Genomic DNA, 25,825 nt, shown 5'->3' on the forward strand with positions numbered 1-25,825 from the left:
TCACTCTCTCTTTCCTTAACAAATTCTTAAGTCATAATTACATTTATTATTTATGGTATAAAGGGGAAAAGTATATATATAGCGGGTTAAATGTTTAATGGGGTTGTATTGAATGGAGAGGGAGGAGGAGGAGGGAGACCGCTTCTCTGTCTCTCTCTCTTTCCTTAACAAACTCTTAAGTCATAATTACATTTATTATTTATGGTATAAAGGAAAAAAGTATATATAAAGCGGGTTAAATGTTTAATAGGGTTGTATTGAGTGGAGAGGGAGGAGGAGGAGGGGGAGGCCGAGGGTACCGGAGCAGTCTCCAGAAAGACACACTAAACAGCTGAGAGTGTGGTGGTGTGGAGGAGTGCCTGATGCACACGAGTCACAATATAATGGTGTGGAGGTGGTAATGGTGGATGCCTGCACCCGTGACCAGTGCCTGACCGTGGCTCATGACTCAAGCAGGAGGCAGCAGCAGCAGAAGCCAGCCCAGGCCAGTATTTAACACGGCTCTCACCACACCACACCACAAACACAACATTGGAAACCTAATGTAATAATAACTTCCATAGATTGGCTTTAAACCCTTAGGTTGCGCCAATATTGATTGTAATAGGGTTATGGGGGTGATTGTGGCGTTAGTAGGGGTTAGTTAGTGGTGTAGAGAGAGAGGGAAGACTGCCTCTAGTACACATACTTCTTTACGGCTCTAGTTCAGTCTACCTCTAGAAACTCTTTTTGCTCTACCATTGTCGAGGGCCAGGAAGCCTCTTGGGCTTATTGAAGTCCCCTAAAGTAACTTAAAGTAACTTTAAGCTAAGGCCGAGGGTGTGGGGCACATTGTTACCCATCCAGTTACTGGCCAGACTCAATGGTGCTTAACCTGACTCATATGAATATATATGTAACTCCTCCATTATGTCATGGATAGGTAGAGCTAGATTGAACTGCTTCACGGTTTATATTATTCTACACAGTTATCTTTGATTTAGTTTTAAGTTTTTTTTTTTTGTGGTGCTAAAAAATGTTTGAAAGTGGTGTTTATAGGGTAGGCCTATAGCTTAAGGGCTTATAAAGGTTTCCGGTCAATTTGCAGTGCGTATCTTGAGGTTATCTTGAGATGATTTCGGGGCTTTAATGTCCCCGCGGCCCGGTCCTAGACCAGGCCTCCACCCCCAGGAAGCAGCCCGTGACAGCTGACTAACTCCCAGGTACCTATTTACTGCTAGGTAACAGAGGCATTCAGGGTGAAAGAAACTTTGCCCATTTGTTTCTGCCTCGTGCGGGAATCGAACCCGCGCCACAGAATTACGAATCCTGCGCGCTATCCACCAGGCTACGAGGCCCCTAGTATGTCGTGGCACCATAACTTGTACCATCGCATGAACCAGCATTTATGTGAGAATCCAGTTATTTTGCCAATGTTATATTTCCTGGTTCTTGGGAACAGGAAGCCAGTCTATATATTTATATATAGAAATGAAATGCTAAAAGTGCATTAGAAATGCTCTACAAATCAAGGGACCCAGAATGTGGAATGACCTTCCCAATCATGTTAAAGACTGTACCTCTCTCAACCAGTTTAAGATAAAAACTAAGCACTAATTAACTAAATTAAGCACTAATTAAAAACTAATTAATTAACTCCCTGTAACCTACCTTACCCCTATAATGTCAACCCATGTCTGCTATTTTTTTTTTTTTTAAACACTGCTGTTTGTCGACCAAATTGTATTTTTTGCTGTTTTTCTGCCATGTTCACCCTTTTGTATTTTTATATTCTCTCAACACATTTTATACTTTAATCTCAATTAGTATTAAGTTTTAGTCTTAGTGTTTTACCTGCCCGAAACGCTTTGCGTAATAGTGGCTTTAGACATTGTATGTACTAGCTCTATCTATAAATTCATCAATATTTGTATCACACCTTTTATGTATGTACTTTACCTGAATAAACATTTGAATTTGAATTTGAATATATACATAGGCTTGAATTAAGGTCCCCTTATAGGTCAGACTACTGTCCTTTCCTAGGATGTAACTCCACAACACTTGCCTAACTTCCAGGTACCTATTTACTGTTCGGTGAAAATAGGAATTAGGTGAAAGGAAACGTGCTCGATCATTTCTGTCCCGCCCAGGTATTGAATTTGGGATCCCCAATTATGAGTCGAGTATTCAAACCACCGTACTACAGGACCCACACACATTTCAACGTGCTACACACACTCATTCTTAACATTTATCACAAGCAGACGAGGAGGCACAATAACATGGCTGAAATATGTTGACCAAACCACACAACTAGAAAGTGAAGGGACGACGACGTTTTGGTCCGTCCTGGACCGTTCTCAAATCAATTGTCGTCGTCCCTTCACTTTCTAGTGTGTGGTTTGGTCAACATTTATCACTAGTTATGTTGTGTTTTAAAATCTGTATGAATATCAGGGGATGCATTCAAATTGCACACAGGCATTCTGGCAAAGCGTGTCTTCTAATTGGGTTAGGTAGGTTTTAAAATCCATTAGTGAACCATCTTGGGTGCAATGTGACTTGCACCCAAGATGGTGCAAATTTACAAGAGCAAATCTTTTGTATAAAATGTTTTTTAAATACATGGGTTGTGTACATAAGTATACAAGTTCTCATTCTATATACTGCACAATGTTTATGGTACAGTATTTCAAAACTATTTTGCATGAGACAAAATTTTCACAGATTACTAATATACAGCATGGCATGGGTTAAGTTAACTTATGCGTGAAAATTTGCTCACAATAACTGTTACGCAAAGTGACATATAACTAATGTATTTGTTTTGTGCCGGTTCAGAGTCAGACCCAACTAGAAGTTGGGTTAATCTATGTAAGGTGTTCCACAACGCTACGCGTAGCGTTGCCCGAAACGCTACACGTACTAGTGGCTGTACAAGAATGTAACAACTCTTGTATATACAAATAAAAAAAAATGTGGGACCACATTGCATAGTAAACTATCTCATTTTTTTTTTCTAAACGTCTTAGATATATAAATTGTCACAATAAAGGCCAAAATATAAGCTATATTTAAAAATCGTTACACTGTGCTACCATGAGTGAAACTAAGTATATACTGTATTTTTATAAAAGTTTCTTATTTACTTTCCCATGGAGTGCCAAATCCATAGACTGATTAGTGAGGCTCCAAATTCTTGAAGAACAATGTTGATTTCATTTATTTTTCATTTGTGAATATGTCACCAGAAAGAAATAAGCTGCATCTCAAATCCTTTACCTGAGTTTACCGTGAATATATACTTAGTAATACCGTGTACATTAATTTTAATTACATGCACCTGAAATGCAGTATTTAATTATTGCCTTAATAAAACATACAATTGCTTACCAAATATTCACAGTAAACATGCTTTGTGTAATTAATTGACTAATTGTGTAATTAACCAATGCACTAATATAAATTAGTTTTATTGTCATTAGAAAGACAGCAATGTAAATGTTATGTATCCAATATATTGCACCAAGTTCATATATATATTGAAGTCCAAGCTACCATATAATGGATTCCTAAATTAAATAATGAATCGTATTCACTCGCTGGATTTTATCTGAAATAACCCCCTGTAAAAAAAGGGATATTCTAGAACTAACTAAAATCAGAATTTTGGCTTAATTGACTTGACTTATTAACTGATAATATACTGATTTGACTAGCTGATTAATTTGTGGGTGTATTCGCCTAATTGTACTCGCCTAATTGTGCTTGCGGGGGTTGAGCTTTGGCTCTTTGGGCCCACCTCTCGACTATCAATCAACTGGTGTACAGATTCCTGAAACTGAGTGTGTGTGTGTGACTGAGCAAATGTGTTGGCAAGAGAAGTGGTTAGCACACTGCTAGTTCAGAGGAGTGTACTGAAGAGCATTTGGACTGGTATAATTTGCCACCCTTTCAAGCATACAATCCCAATTGCATCCTCTGGGATGGTCTCACCACCATCAAGTAGCTTCATTAATTATTGTGTGTATTTAAGCGTGTGTTTTACCTTAAGATTATGAGGAATATAGCAAGGTAGATATTGGTACACAAGCATACACTGACAGACATAAGTATTCACAGACATTGTGGCATAAAGTGATAGATAGACAAGAAAGCATAAACTTTGACATAGGTACAGAGAGACAAATACACACAGACAATACAGACATGGACACTCGGTAATACAGAGATAACCACAGAGAGGAATATATTACAAGGGCCATCCCACAGGGGTCAGTACAAGGGCCATCTCACAGGGGTCAGTACAAGGGCCAAAAAGTTATTAGAGATATATTCCATACACTGTACTGTATGTTCCATGTTCCAATATAAAGCTAACAGACACCAAGGCATGGAGATCTGTTCTCCACTCCATTAAAGGTTGAGAGAGATGCAGACCTATGTAAAGACAGATACAGCAATATAAGGAAGATGAGCCTTGCCTCATTTGGAGAGGTAGAATCAAGGAAACACAGGAATGCTGGCACGGAGGGACCCCTGCACGGAGGGACGCCGGCACGGGACACTGCCATAGAGGAATGCCAGCATATTATAACAAGACTCTTCAAAATATACATGGAGAAATTCTTTAACTTGCAACTTCAAGAACAAAATACTATGGGTTCAAGCTAAGAAAAAAAGGTGTTGAAAACATACAAAAGTTCTCTTTGGCAAGCAGTTATAGATGGTCGAAACAAGTTCAGCTAGATGGCTGTAGATGTCAAAACTTATTGTAGTTGCAAAGCATCATTTGACAGATAGTATATAATTACTGTACAAGTTCAGTTATCTGAAGCCTGCTGAACCTAATGTTTGGGTTATGTAGCCAAAATCACATCCAGATCATTTTATGGCAAAACTTTGCCATATCCGAATAGAAATCCAGATAACTGGAGGTTGTTACATAATTTTTTCAAGAACTACACATTTCAAGATCTACAGAATCAAACATAATGATGAACTACAACAAGGTATTCTGAAGTTTCTGTTTTAAATGATATTTTTTATTTTTAGCGTGTGTAAATTCAAATTATGCTATTGGTTGTGGTACAAAAAATTGCAAATACTGTACGGTATGTTCATTTTTGGACTGCCCCGGTAAGAATTCTGCTTGTCCAAATGTCTAGCTTATTCAGTAAGGGGGTTCTTCCCATGTAGTCTATATAAGAGACCTTAGAGAGTGTTGTTAAGATGGGACACGACAAGCATAGCTCTCATCCAGTAACTACACTTGGGTAATCACACACACACACACAAGTAAGGGATGACAAGTTCAAGTACGTTTATTGAGGGAATAAAGTACGTCTCAAGAGGATAGAGTAGCTTAGGCTATTTCTCATGATTGAATTATATATAAATGAAAGGGAAGGGAACTATCAGGAAATAGTACCAATCCATTATGACTATATAGCACTTTAGAGGGGTCAGGATAACGATTTGGGATGGGACAGGGGGAAGGAATGGTGCCCAACCACTTGGATGATCGGGGATTGATCACCGACCTGCATTTAGCGAGACCATCGCTCTACCGTCCACCCCAAGTGGTTGGGTATATATAAATAGAGGAAAAATTAATTCTAAAAACTGGAACATGCTGGAGGAATGACAGGGGAACCTCTGACATGGATGAACAATTCTCTGACAGAAAAATAAGGGCAGCAATCAAGAGGCAATGTATCAGACTGGAGAAGTGTTGCCAGTGTAGAGTACCACAGAGTTCACTTCTAGAACCCGTAATGTTCATTGCCAGGTACTATATAAACGATATACTAGAAGGAATACCAAATTATTTGAACATGTTTGCCAAGGATGCATAGCTTCTAGGGAACATAAGAAACTTAGACGATTGTCATGCCCTTTAAGAAGACCTGGACAATAAGTGTATGGAGCAACACTTTCCAACTTTAGAATTACTTTTAAATACGTGTATGGCAAAAATATTAAAGAAATTATTCACAACCTTTGTGAAACCAAAGTTGGAATATGCAACAGATGTATGGTCCCCCATATCTTAAGCACATCACTAAAGTAGAAAAGGTGTAAAACCACGCAACTAAATGGCTTCCAGAACAGAAAAAATAAGAGCTACGAAGAGAGGTTAGAGGCATTTAAAATACTAAAGTCAGAAGTTAAAAGAAAAAAAAGTTAATGCTTGTAAAATACTGTAGTAACAGGAATCGATAAAATTGACAAAGAAGATTTTTTTGAAACTGCAACTTCAAGAACAAGAGGACATAGGTTCAAACTTAGGAAACAAAGCTGCTCGAGAAAATCATATAGTTCACTTTTGCGTACTGAGTGGTAGATGGTTGGAACAAGTTAAGTGAGAAGGTGGAGGAGGCCAAAACTGTCAGTAATTTCAAAGCGTTATACAGTATAACAAAGTGCTGTGAAGACGAGACACCATAAGCGTAGATCTCATTTTGTAACCACACTTGGGTAATTACACTTAGGTAATTACATACAAACACAATGATACAGGAAGATAATGTAATTGAGATAAGGGGAACAAGACCAGATAAAACTTTTGCTGAAGTAGCAAAAGGCTCCGAGGGAGAGCAGATTATCATGTCAACAGCGATAAAGTCGGTAAAAAAATATAAAAAATTAGTGAAATGTACGAGACAGGAGTTGGAGAGGGAAAAATCTGTAATAATCTACCAGAGAGAGAAACAAACATACACAAAAAAGAGTAATGAGACAAATATTACAAATTCTTTACAAAATTCAGGCAAGAGTTGCAATGATGGAAATAGAACATTACTGTATGCTAAGTATTTTTCAGAATGAGAAGAATTGGCCACTAAAAGTTTTCTGTAATAACAGTAATCCAGTTAAATATATAATTATATATACTAGCAGTAAGAGAAATTTGAGGGATGGAGGGAAGTTCTGCAAAGTATATACTATATTACCAAGGAATACTTTAAAATGCCAAATGTCCTTGCTGGGGCTGGAACCGCTGCCCGCGTGATGCAAAGCAGAGTGCTGTACCACTGTACCACCACACTACCAAAGCATGGGAGAGTCTTCATGAACTCATTCAACCCCATGCCCAATTGCATTCAGGTTATGTGGTCAACTATTTCAACTAGTCCAGGTTTAGGTCATGGAACATACAATATCATATGATAAACCAGCATAGTACACAGGCTGCATTTTAAATACTTGAAAATTAAATTATCCTCCATTAGCTATGAATGCCTATGGAGGGTAAGGAAAGAAAGAAAAGAAAAAGGAAAAGCAAAGAAAATTAGAAAAGAAAATTGCTCGAGAAAAACTTTGAGGCCAGAAAATGGCATGAACGATGTTCAAGTTCAAGCAAACCAAACAACAGAGTACGACACCAAACATAAGAATAAAGAAACTACCATTTATATCCACCCAAACTTTTTCATATACACAGAATGTCTAACCTATGCTTGAAACAATCCAGTGCTCCCACATTAAACCTCATTTGTATTCCCCTTTTTAATTCAGAGTGTTGGGGGACAGGCAGCCACTGTATATACATGTAAGGCTTGTATCAAGGTGCTCCCAAGGTCAAACTTCAGACCCTTCCCAGGATGAAACCCCACAACATGCTGACTATCTTTTGAGCACCTATTTACTGCTAGATGAACAAGGGAAATGGGAAATGCACTCGACCATTTCCGTCCTGCCCTGGATTCTAACCCAGCATTTCCAGTCGAGTCGTGAATGAACCCAACTGTACTACAAAGACTTTGACTGTACGTACCTTTTATCCATTTATATACAGTGTACTTCAGTCTTGTCATCCCTTACTCTTTGTCTTTCTAAAGAGTGTATACAGAACTAGTATTGTTGTTTATCTCTTTCATAAGGGAGGTTTCTAGTTCTTTAGATTAACTGTGTTTTGTTAGTCCTCACTTCCAGTTGTAGGGATAGGAAGTTTCATTCTATTCCCCGGTGCCCTTTTTTTTTTTTTTATCTGGATGTTCATTTTCTTCATTTGGAGCCTTTTCTTAATTTTCTGGTGGTTTCATGGAGGCTCCCTGGACCCCCCTCTATCCCTTTTTAGGGGTTTAATTTTTCTGTCTTCATGACTCGGTGACTGATGTGTCAGGTGGGAGAATCCAGTAGTTGGTTACATGGCCATCCGGTGGCAGGCAGCTGCTACTAGTGGGTGAACTGCCTAACAATGGGGTGAATAGTTTCAGGATCTAATTTTCTGTGTTGTCCTTACCCTGCTGTTTTGACTCTTAACTTTCTGGTGGCCTTTTCTTGGTATCCTATTACCCTAGAGTTGTCTGTACAGATTTGCTAATTTTGTGAGTACTTTCTCAGTGAGGATGATGATATGTGTCCTCCTGCTTCCTGTTCTTCTGTGCTGGGACCAGGTTTCGACTCTGGTTTCTGCTACTAGAGTCGAAACAGGACTTCTGCACCTGATGTGACTCGATAGTGAGGAGCCATCTCGGCAAGATAACTTCAGGCAGTCATTGAGGCTCAACCAGAAAGAGGCGTTTCATTACAATCAACGCTGGTTTTTCTTTTCTTTCAGATTGTGTGAAGACGAGGCTAATCTACTGCCTGCACGATTCTAAGTCAAGGTGGGTATTCTGCCTTTACTTATTTGCAATGTGATCATAGCCCTATTTTTTTAATCATATAAGATTTTCCATTGATTCATTTAATTTTTCTTAGGGGGAAACATGAGTGGAACTAAGGCATCAAAGCCAACTCTACCTTCTCATCATGATCTTAGCAGGTTACAGTATAATCCTAGTTTAACTCTTAAACAGCTCTAAATCACTGTCTGCAATTACCTCCTGTGCTCAAATATTCATATGAGATATTATGTTAAATGTTTTTTTATTTTTTATTTTTTCATGTGCATTATGATGTGAGGATTAAGAGTTAAGGGTGGAGTCAGGTGTATTCATCTAGTTGTGCTTGCGGGAGTTGAGCTCTGGCTCTTTTGGCCCGCCTCTAAACTGTCAATCAATCAACGGATCCTCCCCCACCCCTCAGGAAGCAGCCCGTAGCAGCTGTCTAACTCCCAGGTACCTAGTTACTGCTAGGTGAACAGTGGCATCAAGGTGAAAGAAACTGCCCATTTGTTTCTGCCATCGCCGGGTATTGATCCTCGGTCCCTAGGATTACGAGTCCGGAGTGCTGTCCACTCAGCCACAGGCCCCTGTACTTGACCCCTGTATCTTATATGGCCCCTGTAGGTGTGGATATTATCTGGGACTCTTCATTTTCTGCATTACAATTTAGTTTTTAATTGTGCACGATTAAATTAAATATATTTCAATTTGGATTATTTTTTGCTTATGCAGAATATACTCCACCATTTATGTGTTTGAAAGTAAACATGTTATATCTCTTTTTCTTCTTTTCTTGTCTTTGCAAATGAACTTGCCATGTCAGCTGAGTAAGCTGTTCCTGATATGTATATATTTGGTTATATTGTTATATGAGTGGTAGAAAGGTATATCATGTAGATGGAAGTATGGTATATCATGTGGGGTAGCAGTATGGTATATAATGTGGATATCAGTGTGGTATATTTATTTTTTATTTATACTGTATACGGATTATATATATGGGTGTCAATATGGTATATCATGTGGGTGGCAGTATGGTATATCAGCTGCATGGCAATATGGTATTGTTTATCATGTGGGTGGGTGGGTGGCAATATGGTACTACTGTATAATGAAACGGCAGCTTATTGGGTGAGCCCCGACAGATCCCTGAAGCTATCCCGCTGAGATTGCTCCCAACTACTAGGTCACATCAGCTGTGGAGGTCTTAGGCCTACCAGGAACTAGAACCTGGCCCCTGCCACCTCAAAAGAAGTGCGGGGGAGCAAATGACAGGCCATCACCTCACTGGGAAGGCATCCAGAAAGTCAGTGAACCAAAACAAGAGAGAGACTGAAGCTTCGCAACTAGCCTAATGAACTCAGAGAAACAGAAATTGAAACTGCCAAGTGGAACACCGGATTCAATGTGAAAACGATGGTGATGATGATAAAGGATGGCAAGTGGTCGACAGGAAGAAACAAGAAATTCAACAGGTAACAAGACTCAAACTTTGGAACAGGAGGATGGAACTGAAGTTGAACAGACTTCTATTTGAATTCGAGTAGAAGTCTCTGGTACTTTCAGGTAACATGGGAGCCGGTCGGCCGAGCGGACAGCACGCTGGACTTGTGATCCTGTGGTCCTGGGTTCGATCCCGGGCGCCGGCGAGAAACAATGGGCAGAGTTTCTTTCACCCTATGCCCCTGTTACCTAGCAGTAAAATAGGTACCTGGGTGTTAGTCAGCTGTCACGGGCTGCTTCCTGGGGGTGGAGGCCTGGTCGAGGACCGGGCCGCGGGGACACTAAAGCCCCGAAATCATCTCAAGATAACCTCAAGATAACATGAGGCATTTGATCTTCTCAGAAATCCTCCTTTCAAGGACAGATACAAAGGCTCCAGCAAAAAGACTTAGGTTTGTAAAGGGGTCCCCCAAGCCAGAAAATGAGGGGGAAATTCATAGCAGACTTTAGGGATACAGTAGAGAAAAACATAAATGCAACATGTGAGCAACATTAATATATATTGTGAAGTGTAAACTATATTACACCTTTGAAGAGAGCTACAGAACCCCCTCTCTCACAAGTACTGTAGAAGCTAGCTTATCAGAACTGTATCAGTAGAACCCCATGCTGGATGAACCAGACATTTGGATAAGCAGAATTCTTACTGTCCAAAAGTGAACATAGTTGCAATTTTTTTTATACCACAGCCAACATAATTTGAATTTCCACACACACCATAATTAAAAATTATACAAGAACTTTAATATAAAATAGAAACTTCAGCTTGGCAAGTAAGCTGAAGTTTCAGCTTACAAATCAAGTGGATCAAATTCTGAAACATTAAGGCCACCACTGACATCCCAATATATCATTTGACCATGGAGAAAATAAATAAAGCAAGAAATAAGAAAATAAAATGGAAAGAGAAATTGCTCATAGCTGAACTACTGTGGAGGGCTACTCCCCCCCCCCAAGCCTCCCCCTAAGCCCCCCCCCCCCAACTACCCAAACTTGCCTCCTTATGACTTCATCACACATGACACACAAATAGTTTGTTTTAATATTTTTGTGCTTCCTGGATTCAAATTAAGATTTTTTTTTTTTTTTTTTTTTTTTTTTTTTTTTTTTTGTGTGTGTGTGCATATGTTAGGACTGGTACATAAAGTTAATATTGGTTCATAGTTTGAGGGTTAATCCATGAGCAAAGTTACTCTGTACTATGGCAAATCTTTCTCAGAGTATTCATTTGGTGTTCATGCTCAGCTAGCCTAGAGCTTTGTCCACCTTTTTTTTTACACTGCCCGTGGCCATTATTTTGACTTGGCGTTTTACTTCATTCTCTAACCTCCAGATATTTTGCAGGCTTCTCTCGTTCTCGTCACAAGTGGGTGGCGCTTGGACGTCTGACCTCACCAAATGGCTGCCTCTGCATCTCTACACACCTCGTCCATCTCCTCTGTTGTTACTTCCTCAGGTAAGTCACCTAATGATTCTGTTCATGTTCATTTCTGACAAAGCACCATAGAAAGGAAGTAAATGGAAGCTACTGAGGTGAGCCAGCTCAGAAAAATGGCATTTAGTGTATAGTAATGAAATGCTCCTTTCTGAGTGGTTTCTCTGGAGCTCCCCATTCTTGACCTTTGGGTTCTTTCTTCCTGGAGTCTGCAGGGGACAGGTTTGCTTGGACAGCAGAAGAACTCCTAGAATCCCTTCCAGGCATATTCCAGATATCTCCTTCCCTGATATCTCTAGTTGGTAGAGGTAGTCGGATACTGAGTGCTTCAGTTGCTTGAGTGTTACTTGACAACTCATTGTTTTCAAAAATTCTTTGAAAGTGTTTATAAGTGGGGCTGTTAAGAGGACAAATAGCGTAAGGGAAAGTATCATTCAATGGAGTTAGGGCCCCCAAGGGAACTAGGTTCCCAAAACCGATAGTGCAGTAATAGTCTGCAGTCTAGAGCAGATTGCCTAACCCCATTCAAAGAGCTAAGATGATAAACACCTGTTAATCACTAATACTATTTATTGCACTCTACACCCCCAAGTAACACACCATACTTTACCGCATCTACCTTATATTACTGGCTTAGTCACTGATCGTACAATAACCACTAACTAAATCTCTAATACAATATTTAATTGCCACCATTCAATTCTTAGTATAAATGTAACATCCTAGCTTTACAATACACTATACAGTACAAATTATCACCACAAGTGTATCTAGCTAGGAGCATCAAGTGGTCTTATGTCTGGCAGGGACGCAATTGCCTGCCATTCCAGGTAAGAGATTCCAGGTACCTGTATATGAACACAGGTACACTCATCCTTCCTTCCTTACCCTCAAAGTTAACTAACTAGCCCTATCATTTAATAATATATTTATTACAATATCCTCACCATACATTATCTATATGTAAACACATGCCATACGATCCTGAGACCCATCTGCCACAGATGGGTCCAGGGTCACAACAGGGAGGCATTTGAATGTTCCAAAATGTTCCTGTATGTCAGTGGATGGTTTCTTCTGGGTTTTTAATTGATCTCTGTTCTCCACATGTTCCCATTCATTTGCAGAGGACAAGATTTATTTGAAAAGGTATCCGGTACTTGTTCCTATGGGTAGAAAGACTACTCAGAAGCCTGGCATTGCCACAGTGTGCAAGTACAGTAGTGTTAGTGTTTTAACCCTTAAAGTGTGGCTATCATCAGAGGTACCACTCTCCTGGTGTGGGGCAAAAAAACAAAAACAAAAAAAAAACTTACAAATGATACATTTATACAAGCGTTCCCACATTATGAACATTTGTCCAAACGAACATTCTCCCAGGTCCCCATGTAACTCCTTCATGCATAAAATCATTGTACTAATTTGCTGGAGTGTCCCTTTGAATTTCGCGGCAGCGCAAATGTCCGTGTGGCAGCCACATGGAGTACATTATTGTATGGGAGGGTGCATGAGGGTGGGGGCAGGGTGGGTGTGTGCATGGGGGGTGTAGGTTTGTTTGGGTGGGTGCTTGGGGATGTAGGTTTGTGTGTGTGGGTGACTGGGTGTGCGAGATACAATCCTGATACCCAGTGGCCTCAAGTCCTTTAATGACCTCCCACACACACATGATTGGTCATGTTTACCTTGGTGGGGGTGGGGCCCTGGGTTGGAGATAGGTGGGGAGGCATTTATTCGAGAGGCCAAATACAAAATGGTGTACCACTAATGCAGTGCACATGTATTTTCGTTTATTTATTTCTGTAATTATACCACTTCACTTTTAAAAAACAGCTAATTTTAACAAGCAGGATTACTCCATCATTCAGGATAAATAATGTGGTGGTTTTTTAAATTATGCCACAAAAATATTAGTTTTTGTGAGGATTTTTAGTGGCCTGGGAATCCATCTCCCACTTGTATAGCATTTCACCTATGGAAAATCTTGATCCATGTTCCAAACAAATACTTTACAAACATAGTCTTAGAACGTGTTCATAATTGGTGAACTGCCTGTACATGGCTGTGGGAACAGAAAAAGATAAGAGGTGATATAGATGACAGGCGTGTGGAGTCATGGGATTGAAAGGCAGTATGAGAGTTTCCCACATGAGTCGTGAGACATTCCCCATTCAACGATGTCATTCTGATGATTCTTATTACTCACGTTTTTCTTACACAGGCGAGTACAGAAACAGACGACTTCCGATTCCTGTTAGCAGTCCGAGAGCATTCCCTTTCCATTGCTCATGGTATACCTTGCCCATTAGTTTTCCTTGGAACATGACCTGCCAATCGGTTAACAACTAGGAACCCAATTACTGCTGGGTGAACAGAGGCAAACAGCAAAGGTCTGATGCCCAGACAATCCTCTCTAGCCAGGACTCGAACATAGACGCGTTGCTCATGAAGCGTAGGATGAATGTGTTACCACTGTGCCACCAGCTACTTCTCCAGTGTACTTAATCACCTTGCTGATTCAAATACAAATACTGATTCCAGTTGATTTTCGAATACTCTCTGTGAATATTATAGTTGTACGTTAACTTGACATTACGCATGGCTTGTTATACAAACTTTACCATTGGTCTTGAGCAGTGATTTCCAACCTGCTTTATTTGGAGGAACCCTTGAAATACTAGTATTTTGTAAAATCTCGTAGAACCCATACCTGGCGGAAATGTATTATATTCAACGGGGGTAAATTACAAAATAAACATGTAAAGCACTAACATTAACATGTAATAGTTAACTCATACTTATGAATAAAATATTTCTGTTTACTAATTTCTGTTAACAAAAAAAAAAATCAATTTACATCATGCTTGTAGGTTATACACATTGCGTATATAATTTGGGATGATTTTGTGTTACCGGTAATATAATTGTTTTTTATACAGTTAATAAAGCTATTTACATTTTATTGTTTTATAATAAATTGACAATTAAAATTAATAAAAGTTTCAAAAGAATAACATTGATCCTAATTGTCTCCTAATTTAATGTGTAATTTGTGCATTAAAAAATTAAGCCCAGCAACTTAGTTCATTGTTGAATGTTTGATAGCCACACATAAAGTTGTTGTTCCACAGACGTCAGTCTGTTCCTCTGTTAAATTTTGTATATTCATTAGACATAAAAATGCTTGCTCACACAAGTACGACATTGAGAACTGTAGCAATATGTTTACAATTTTCTGGGAGATAGCAGGAAGCTCTGTTTTCACCAATATTAAAAAAACTAATGACAGTTTATTAAATTTAATTTATAGTGTAATTACATAAGTGTATAGTACACTACTTACAGGATGAGAGCTATGCTCATGGTGTCCTGTCTTCCCAGTACTCTGTCATATAACGCTTTGAAACTACTGACGGTTTTGGCCCCCACCTTCTCAGCCTAACTTGTTCCAACCGTCTACCATTCTGTTTCGAAAATAAATTTTCTTATGTTTCTTCGGCAGCTTTGTTTAGTTACTTGAAATCTATGACCTCTTGTTCTTGAAGTTACAGGTCTCTGAAATTCTTTCCCATCAGTTTTCTTGATTGCTGAATGGAGCAGAAAACATCACAAGTAAACTACTTAAGTTACTCGGTAACGAGGAATTACAAGCAATTAAATTACATTCGAACTATTCAGACATATTTTACCAGGAGTCTCAGCACTCCCAAATAGTAGGTAAACTACATGAAGTTATGAGTGCCAGATATCTTAACACTTTGGCTGCCCCGGTTCTGGCCTGGCACGCCACCTCAAGGTCGCCTTGGCATGTGCAGGCACCACCCACCAAAGGTTAAAGTCGGCTGGGCGTTGCCCGTGAGTGCTCTGTCACACTCAAAGGTTTATATTCTTTCCAATTTTCTGACTTTATATTTTGTGCTACGTCGTTCAGTTTAGTATCAAATTGTTGGCAATAGAATAGCACCTATTTTAAAATCAGTCCCATAATAATCGAAACATAAATGGAATTTCTACAAATGCCAGTCCTGTACTATTTAAATTGTGAACAGCATTGACGTTCTTTCCCGAACTACGTGTATTGAGCTAAGGGCTTCAATAACATTATCAGGCAGCTAAAGAGCTTATGAACATGCCCTATAAAAAAGGTACAATCTACTACTAAAACTGATCTTACACTGAAGCCCTCAACTCAGCTCGCTGCCACTATGAGATCCACCTTCCCACTGTACTACTACTATATGCCGCTGATGGACAGTGGCTCGCTGCAAGGGACTACTGCTATTTTAAAACTCACTCAGTTTTCCTAATACATTACAGTACTCCTAGCAAGGACAAGTGAATATGAATCAAGAGTGTTGCAATATTTCAGGATTGCATAACTTATAATTATGTAATTAAAACCCCTAATTAAAAAATATACAAAAAACTTCGATGTACAGACGGCGGCATCTTAAGTGGACATGGATCATTCCTGTCCACTCCCCTTTCCCCCCCTAAGTCAAGGTAGAGGCAAAAGGCAAAGCCCCTTTTCCAACTTAATACACTCGATTGCACAAATAACCAGTATGAAAAATGATATTCAACATGCAATAATGTGTGAAGTAACCTTTGAAATACAGTACAGTGGGACCTCGACTTACGAATTTAATCCGTTCCCAGAGACGGGTCGTAAGTCAAAACGAATTTACCCATAAGAAATAATGTAAATTGAATTAATCCGTTCCACACCCCCAAAAATATTAACTTAAAAATACATTTTATACTGAATAACACTCATTTTGTACTAGCTACAATAAAGTACTGTACGTATATCTTACCTTGAATGAGGTAAGGAGGAGAGGTGTTAGTGTTTTGGAGGGGAGTCTCCTTCTATTATAACATCAGGCACTGATGACTTTTCTGGGGTACTCTTATCTCCTTCATTTTGCCTGCATACCACTAGGACCTGATTGTGGCTCACTGCTTGTTTGTCCCACTAAAAACCTGTCTAGCAACACTTGTTTTTCCCTACATTGTAACACTTGTCTGAAGTGAGACATCACATTGTCATTAAAAAGGTTAACACAACGGTCTGCTACAGCTTGATTTGGGAGACACTTTTCAGCAAAACTTTGCAATTCTTCCCATACTGCGCACATTTTCTTAATAAATGAGGAAGGGACATCCTCTACTCTACATCAATGACCCTCATACCATTTTCATGTTTACTAATGAGCTCTTGTTTTTCCTCTATGGTCGTCCTCACATGTGTTTTCTTAGGTTGAACCTTACCACTGACTTTCTTGGGACCCATGGCATGATATATAATAACTAATTTTATGTTCAAAAACAAAAAAGCACCCAAATAATGCAATTCTTTACAAACATCATGATATTAAGCAGGCGGCTCTGGTAAACTGAGGCAGGTCAGCCCGTACCATCGGGAATCATGCATTCAGTCAACCCAAACGTGTATCAACAAAAGTTGTTAGTCGAGGACACAGTCGTAAGTTGAGTTGCATTTTCCAACAAAATTTACGTCATAACTCGAAAAATTCGTAAGTAGGGGCAGTCATAAGTCGACGTTTCACTGTACACTATTACTGGATCATGCAATGCTATTCAGTATTCTAATCACTGTGCAACCATTTACATTCAGTGATATCTAGCTATTGCAACACATATCTCCGCTTTTGTATTGTGCAACAAAACATTTTAATGCTGTTATGAATGAGTGTTATCTTCTTGTTCATAACAGGATAAAAGGTGAACCACGTTACCAAATAGAGAAACCACCATGAAAGTGAAGTACAGCAAAACAAGCAGCTGCTTGGACAACATTTGCAACTCTGATTCAAGCACTGTACTCATTGTCAAAGTTCAGCCGTACATTCCCTGCACCCAGTCTTCCTGATGATCTGTTACGCATTAGGTGCTAGTAGTTTCTTGTCGGTCTTATTAGGGGAAGGCTTTTATGCTCCCCTCAAAGTCTCCAGCCACACTTGCTGTTGTAGCTTTTCTGGGTGTTTCCTTGGCTTTGTTGCTCTCCGTTGGTCATCTTTCTGTCTCCACTAAGTCCACCAGTAGTTTTTTTATGGTCTTGCTGCCTTTGGGAGGTGACTTTGTGTGGCAGCTTCTTTTTTGTTCCAAGGTCTGAGTAATTGCTTCAGCTGTTTTATCCAGTTGTGCTTTTCCCCTCTTCTAGCTTCTTTACTGGCCTCTGCCCCCTTTGGGTGGGTACCTGGCCTCATTGCCCTTTCTCTGGAATGGTCATTTGGGTGGATTGGGGCTAAGAGGCTGTGTTTCATGGTATTTTGAGTGCAGGGGGCTTTCGAGAGGTTACCCTACCTAGGTTCGAGGAAACTGTTCCATTGCAGCTATAGTGAGTCTCACTTGGGGACCAGAAAGAGGTACTCACCTAGTTGTACTCACCTAGTTGTGCTTGCGGGGGTTGAGCTCTGGCTCTTTGGTCCCGCCTCTCAACCGTCAATCAACAGGTGTACAGGTTCCTGAGCCTATTGGGCTCTATCATATCTACACTTGAAACTGTGTATGGAGTCAGCCTCCACCACATTACTTCCTAATGCATTCCATTTGTCAACCACTCTGACACTAAAAAAGTTCTTTCTAATATCTCTGTGGCTCATTTGGGCACTCAGTTTCCACCTGTGTCCCCTTGTGTTAAATAGCCTGTCTATATCAACCTTGTCGATTCCCTTGAGAAACTTGAATGTGGTGATCATGTCCCCCCTAACTCTTCTGTCTTCCAACGAAGTGAGGTTCAATTCCCGTAGTCTCTCCTCGTAGCTCATACCTCTCAGCTCAGGTACTAGTCTGGTGGCAAACCTTTGAACCTTTTCCAGTTTAGTCTTATGCTTGACTAGATATGGACTCCATGCTGGAGCCGCATACTCCAGGATTGGTCTGACATATGTGGTAATGATCCCACTGTGATGATGGGTAAAATCTCAACCACTCTTGCATCCAGCAACTAAGTAATGACCCTACAATAATTTTTTTTTTTTTTTTTTTTTTTGTTTCTTGAATTTAAATGCATCCTAATTTTTGTAAAGATCCTTAACAAAAATCAATGTGGCTTGAAATTACCCCAAATGTCTAACATGTCCCTGTGTGTGAATCTGTGAGTTGATTGAAATTCATGAACAATTATATATTCTCATGCAGCATGATTAGATTGTTTATTGTTATGTATATACCTGCTTGATGGGGGTTCTGGGAGTTGTTCTACTCCCCAAGCATGGCCCGAGGCCAGGCTTGACATGAGAGCTGGTCCAACAGGCTGTTATTTGGAGTGGTCCACATATCCACCACAGCCCTGTTGGTCCATCACTATTTTAAGAAAACTATCTAGTTTTTTCTTGAAGATGTCCACGGTTGTTCTGGCAGTACAGTACAGTACAGTATATATAGTAGAGATAAGAGGTCTTGGCACTGCTGAAAGTGGGAGAGAGGCCTGAGGGGGGGGGGGGGTAGCAAGGAAAATATGCTGGTAGAGGAGACTAAAAGCATCTTGCTCAATCATCTTAATGAGATACCCGGTATCTAATTTAACTTCCATGCTATTACAAGTTTCCCCTAAATTATGCAGTATATATATATTTTTAACAATGTTATTTATTTGTCCTTTTTGAGAAAGTGTTAAAGCAGTACAAATAACCTTGCATTGTATAAGCTGCTGTTCAGCATACTGTACTGTATTTCAAAGTTTGCTTCATTGCACATAAACTCTTACAATGTGTATAGTTGTTCATAGCTTGAATAAATAAATAATTTGTTTTTTTGTTATGACCTGCAGTGATACGCTGTTATTTACGCAATATCTTTCCTTTTATTATACAAGAGGACACAATGGGCGAGGTGGGTACTACTCCGCCCCCCGCAGTTGTAAAAGAAGGGTGGCTAAACAAGCGTGGGGAACACATCAAGAACTGGCGACAACGTTATTTCTTTCTCCTTGAAGATGGAACTCTTCTGGGGTTCAAAACCAAGCCTGACCATGGCCTTGATGATCCACTAAACAACTTCACAGTTAAAGTGAGTACAGTATATCACGTGAACATAAATTTATATAAATGCACACAGAGATCACACTAACGTGATGCATCAAATGAACAAATCCACAAGGGCCATGACGAGGATTCGAACCTGCGTCCGGGAGCATCTTGGCAGGTTCGAATCCCGACACTGATTAAGGCAGTGTCTGGGATGCTTCCGGACGCAGGTTCGAATCCTCGTCACGGCCCTTGTGGATTTGTTTATATAAATGTATATTCAATACAACCTGTCATCCAGATATTAAGGTACTCATTAAACTCACTGATTTGGATCATATGGAGATGACCCTGATCTGAATCATGTGGAGATAAGATTTTCCCAACTTTCATAAGATGCATGTAAACAAAATTTATTATTTGTTATTTTGTATTACCCCAACCACTTTAATTCATATTTCTAGATATAATAAACATAAATCTACATTGTTATGACAGTATCTTCATATACACAAAATGGAATAACAATACAGTAACAGAAATTGGTACTTGGTGGAATTAATGGCAACTTGATCACTGAAGAACTTCAATTTTATGCATTAACCTAACCTGGCTGAACAACCAACCTGTGGCCCAGTCTCTGACCGGGTGACAGGGGTTATCTCTTATCTTGAGATGATTTCGGGGCTTTTTTTTAGTGTCCCCGCGGCCCGGTCCTCGATCAGGCTTCCACCCCCAGGAAGCAGCCTGTGACAGCTGACTAACACCCAGGTACCTATTTTACTGCTAGGTAACAGGGGCATAGGGTGAAAGAAACTGCCCATTGTTTCTCGCCGGTGCCTGGGATCGAACCCAGGACCACAGGATCACAAGTCCAGCGTGCTGTCCGCTCGGCCGACTGGCTCCCGACCGGGGACACTCATCTCCAAAACCAACAAGTAGACAACAGGAAGAACCCCTAATATTACTGCGCAAGTGCTTGGCAAGATCAGCTGTGACTAGCAGCTGCTTAGGCTTCACTGGTTGAAGTTCATTGGCTTTCTGATCTTGTCACGTGTAAGTCTATTTTGGCCTTCCTTCCGTTTATCATTTGCCTTTTGTATGATTAGCTCTTTGCTTCACCTGAAGTCTTGCTTCCAACTTCCTATTTCTTGACAATCACATGATTCATTTTTCAATAGAAATCAGGCCACTGAATTTATTTGTCTGTGGTGCTGCTTCCTCCACTTCCTCATCGTCGTCCTCCGTGCCTTCCTCCACCTCACTGTAATGGATTAGAGAATCTCTGTCATTTACTCTGTATACCATAACCTGGGTCACTAGCATCTTTTTTGTAACCAGTTAATACTTTTCTGCCTCTTTAAATTCTCACCAACTTCTTGGAAAATACCATGGATCTTATAAAAAATTCATTCCAAGATGCTCTACTTCATTTCATTAATTGGAATGGTCAGGATTTCATTCATGAATTCTATAAAGTTTGCTCCTTAACCTCTCCAAACTTCACGCCAGTTCCTTGATTAAATATTTCTTTAAATTTTCAAGGGTTTTCTGGAGGGCCAAATGGTTGGTCTCTGTTACTAACCACACTGAGATTATTTGCTTAACACTATTAAGTCACTTTAATCCCTCGAGTCATTAAAAGCCTACTGGGAACCAGGAGCCAGATTCACGAAGCAGTTATGCAAGCACTACGAACCTGTACATCTTTTCTCAATCTTTGGCGGCTTTGTTTACAATTATTAAACAGTTAATAAGCTCCGAAGCACCAGGAGGCTGTTTATAACAATAACAACAGTTGATTGGGAAGTTTTCATGCTTGCAAACTGTTTAATAAATGTAACCAAAGCTGTCAAATATTGAAGAAAGATGTACACGTTCGTAAGTACTTGCGTAACTGCTTCGTGAATCTGGCCCCAGATGCTCAAACCTGGCTACCCTAAAAAAAAAACACAGAGAATGGGATTCATAATCACCCCCACTGAAAAATCAAGCCCCCCAGTAAGTAGCGAAGCACAACAGACAACAGCAAGAACAAGAGAGAGTAAGCAAAGTAAAACAAAACAGCAAATAATTATATAATCCACCAAGTAGTTAGGTTGCACCCTTCACACCCCTCTCCCTCTAGATACCACTGCCTACCACCAGGTGATAGCACCACCCTACTGACTCCCTTGTCAGCAAACTCTTGGTCATTCACCTGATGTCGGCTATTGCTGAACATTCCATTGAGTCACCACTTTGAGTCACAGATTTTTCCTACATAAGTGTTGACCATCCTTTGGACTTTGTCCTGTAGGGGCCCATCTGCTTTTGTATCATTGCAGTCTTTAGTATTTAATCAGATGCATTTGTTTACAAGCCTAAGTTGTTGTGTGAACTTCGACTACAGTTGACCTTGAGCTGCCCTTTCCTGCCCTGCACTGATAGGGTTATTGCCTGGTGTATTTGTGTTTCACCCTGATAGACCCTTTGTCTCTTAAAGAGACCTTTGGTCTGCCTTTGGAGACAAAAGGCAGACAGTCTCAACCTCAGAATGGGGGGAGCCGGTCGGCCAAGCGGACAGCACGCTGGACTTGTGATCCTGTGGTCCTGGGTTCGATCCCAGGCACCGGCGAGAAACAACGGGCAGAGTTTCTTTTCACCCTATGCCCCTGTTACCTAGCAGTAAAATAGGTACCTGGATGTTAGTCAGCTGTCACGGGCTGCTTCCTGGGGGTGGAGGCCTGGTCAAGGACCGGGCCGCGGGGACACTAAAAAGCCCCAAAATCATCTCAAGATAATCTCAAGACAATCTCAAGAATGCTTCAAAGCCTCAGATAATTTGAGGTACAGTATTGTGAAGTTGAGCAATTAAAGGAGAAGGGAGTGCATTAGGATTCACATGCTTGTCTATAAAGGCATGTGTACACCTCTGGTGCCAATTTTAATTTAGCATCCTGGACACTATATACATAAACTCAACATTAAATGTTCAGTAGTATTTTGGTTTTCAAATTTAATCCGTTCCCAGAGACGGCTCGTAAACCCAAAATTCACAACCCGAATCAAATTTTCTTATAAGAAATAAGTAAATTGAATTAATCCATTCCACAATCCCAAAAATATTAACTTCAAAATACATTTCATACATAATATACACAAATATTTTATACTATAGTGCGTACAAGTTATAGCTTACCTTCACTGATGACTCTTGGTGGTGTATGGAAGACAGTGAGGAGGTGGGGGAGGAGGGAGAAGGAGAGGTGTTAGTGTATGGAAGGGGAGAGAGAGAGAGAGAATTATCAGGGGAATGCGCCAAGCCATTATGACTATATAGCACTTGGAAAGAGCTAAGGATTTGGGATATGATGGAGAGAAAGAAATGGTACCCAACCACTTGGACGATCGTGGATTGAATGCCGACCTCCACGAAGCAAAGCCGTCGCTTTACCATCCAGCCCAAGAGGTTGGGGGGAATGGAAGGAGAGTCCCCTTCCATTATAACATCAGGCAGTGATAACGTGTCAGGGGTACTCTCTCTCGTATGTTTTGCTTGCATAGCACTAGGACCTGGTTGTGGCTCACTGCTTGTTTGTCTCACTAAGAACCTTTCCATAGAAACTTGTTTTTCCCCTATGGTCATCCTCACGTGTGTTTTCTTAGGTTGAACCTTACCACTGACTTTCTTGGGACCCATGGTGTGGTATATAATAATTACTTTTATGTTTAGACACCAAAAAAAGCTGAAAAACAATAAAAATTTTCTGACTGGCCAGCTTCTGCTGACCAAACAGAACTCCAGCTCTGCTCTAAACTCCTGCTATGGGACCAGTTTTTGCAGGAGTTCTACTTGGTAAGCCAAATAGAACTCCGGCAACTGATGTGACATGTAGCAATCCCGTAAGATGGCTACAGGGAGCTGCCAAGGGGCTACCCCAAAACAACTGCATACATAAATGTTCAACACTGCACTGGGTATGAATGTGTTATACACTCATATATTCCCATTCCTTGTAGGATAACTTACGGTTTTTAACAAGATGATTCTATTTTTATAATTTCCTTGCAATATTTGGAGAAGGCTGTCAAGAGTTGGTTTAGAGGTGAAAATTCAAAGACATGTTTTATTTGTTAGGAAAGAACTCTCAAGAGATACCTAGTATGCTGTATTCTTAACTTCTTTATTTTTTTATCAGGTTTATGTAACTAGTGATAAATTCCTTTATTTCCTTGCAGCGATGTCAGATCTTAAAGACGGAAAGACCGCGACCTAACACTTTTATTATCCGTGGTCTTCATTGGACAACTGTCATAGAACGTACTTTTAATGCCCAGTCAGCTAGTGACAGGTGAGTGTGATGTGTGCATAGAATATGCTTTTAAGTTTTCAGTACAAATCCTGACAAATGTAAGATTAATTATATATTTTAAATTTCTAGGAAATAGAAGGCTTGCCATTAGAGCCAGGCAAGCTTTGCACACAGGTATTAGTACTGGATGCATGTGTAGCATGCAAATAATGCTACACAGTGGCAAAAGGTCAGATGCTGTTAAGCACCTCTGGTCGGAAAGACTAAGTGAAAACTATAAAAAAAACTCATTCTTGGAAAAACTGGACACATTGTGTTGGAGATACAGATAAGTCTCAGAACAAAAAGAACAAAACCCACTCTTGTACGAGTTTGAAAACACGACTACCATAAGCTAAAACCAACAAAAAAACAGCCTTGAAGAGATAGTACTGAGCCAATGTGGACTCAAGAGAGCACAGTGAAGAAAAAGAGGAAGGTACCTGATCCAAAGACAAAGTTAAAAATAATAAAATAAAATAAGTTTTTATTCAGGTAAGGTACATACATACAAGGTAAGATACAAAAGTTGATGGATTTATAGATAGAGCTAGTACATACAATGCCTAAAGCCACTATTACGCAAAGTGTTTCGGGCAGTTGAATTCAGTTGTCCAGTTGAAGTAGGAATGGAAGCCAGCTGTTTGTGAAAACAAAGACCTGGAACTACTTGAAGACAGGTGGAGAAGAAACATCCACCCCAAATGCAATAGAGGTGAAGCATAATCTGAATAAGTGTAATGAGGATTCTGGCCATTAAGTTTAGCCCAAAATTAAGAGCTGGGATGTGGAAGCAAATGGCACCCACTTTGAACCACAGCTAATTTCTGAACTGTGAGTGTATTGGAGCATGCCAATAAGCAACCTGCAGATCCAGGCAAATGAGCCAAAACTAATTTGAAACCACTTGGCAAGCCTGGAGAACTGTGGCCATCTGGAAATCACCAAGAGGAATGAAGGAGTGGCAACGACTTTCCTGTCCAACAAATTGTAAACAATAGTCCAGAGGAGAGGCATAAAGTACTGGGAAGGATCCCTTTGTACTCACCTAGTTGTGTTTGCGGGGGTTGAGCTCTGGCTCTTTGGTCCCGCCTCTCAACCGTCAATCAACAGGTGTACAGATTCCTGAGCCTATCGGGCTCTGTCATATCTACACTTGAAACTGTGTATGGAGTCAGCCTCCACCACATCACTTCCTAATGCATTCCATTTGTCAACCACTCTGACACTAAAAAAGTTCTTTCTAATATCTCTGTGGCTCATTTGGGCACTCAGTTTCCACCTGTGTCCCCTAGTACGTGTGCCCCTTGTGTTAAATAGACTGTCTTTATCTACCCTATCAATCCCCTTCAGAATCTTGAATGTGGTGATCATGTCCCCCCTAACTCTTCTGTCTTCCAGCGATGTGAGGTTTAATTCCCGTAGTCTCTCCTCGTAGCTCATACCTCTCAGCTCGGGTACTAGTCTAGTGGCAAACCTTTGAACCTTTTCCAGTTTAGTCTTATCCTTGACTAGATATGGACTCCATGCTGGGGCTGCATACTCCAGGATTGGCCTGACATATGTGGTATACAAAGTTCTGAATGATTCTTTACACAAGTTTCTGAATGCCGTTCGTATGTTGGCCAGCCTGGCATATGCCGCTGATGTTATCCGCTTGATATGTGCTACAGGAGACAGGTCTGGCGTGATATCAACCCCCAAGTCTTTTTCCTTCTCTGACTCCTGAAGAATTTCCTCTCCCAGATGATACCTTGTATCTGGCCTCCTGCTCCCTACACCTATCTTCATTACATTACATTTGGTTGGGTTAAACTCTAACAACCATTTGTTCGACCATTCCTTCAGCTTGTCTAGGTCTTCTTGAAGCCTCAAACAGTCCTCTTCTGTTTTAATCCTTCTCATAATTTTAGCATCGTCCGCAAACATTGAGAGAAATGAATCGATACCCTCCGGGAGATCATTTAC

General features: G+C 40.2%; 1 protein-coding gene across 6 annotated transcripts in view; it reads left to right on the top strand.

The window, feature by feature from the left end:
• Positions 1-287: 287 nt before the first annotated feature.
• Positions 288-25,825, top strand: part of LOC123764507 (RAC-beta serine/threonine-protein kinase B) — a 67,254-nt gene continuing 41,716 nt past the window's right edge. For 4 of the 6 annotated variants that reach the window (XR_011225046.1, XR_011225047.1, XR_011225048.1 and 1 more), the window contains exons 1-5: positions 288-484; positions 8,549-8,597; positions 11,445-11,556; positions 19,373-19,566; positions 23,745-23,857. Coding sequence is in view for 3 of the 6 variants with exons in the window: in XM_045752404.2 (XP_045608360.1) it covers positions 11,499-11,556; positions 19,373-19,566; positions 23,745-23,857 (365 nt within the window). In the remaining 3 variants the exon portion in view is untranslated. Of the gene's footprint in view, positions 545-7,503; positions 7,755-8,548; positions 8,598-11,444; positions 11,557-19,372; positions 19,567-23,744; positions 23,858-25,825 lie in introns of all 6 variants that reach the window. The other 2 variants (XM_045752406.2, XM_045752405.2) reach the window with 2 other exon arrangements.

This window comes from Procambarus clarkii, chromosome 79, assembly GCF_040958095.1.
Source record: "Procambarus clarkii isolate CNS0578487 chromosome 79, FALCON_Pclarkii_2.0, whole genome shotgun sequence".
NCBI classification, from domain to species: Eukaryota; Metazoa; Arthropoda; class Malacostraca; order Decapoda; family Cambaridae; genus Procambarus; species Procambarus clarkii.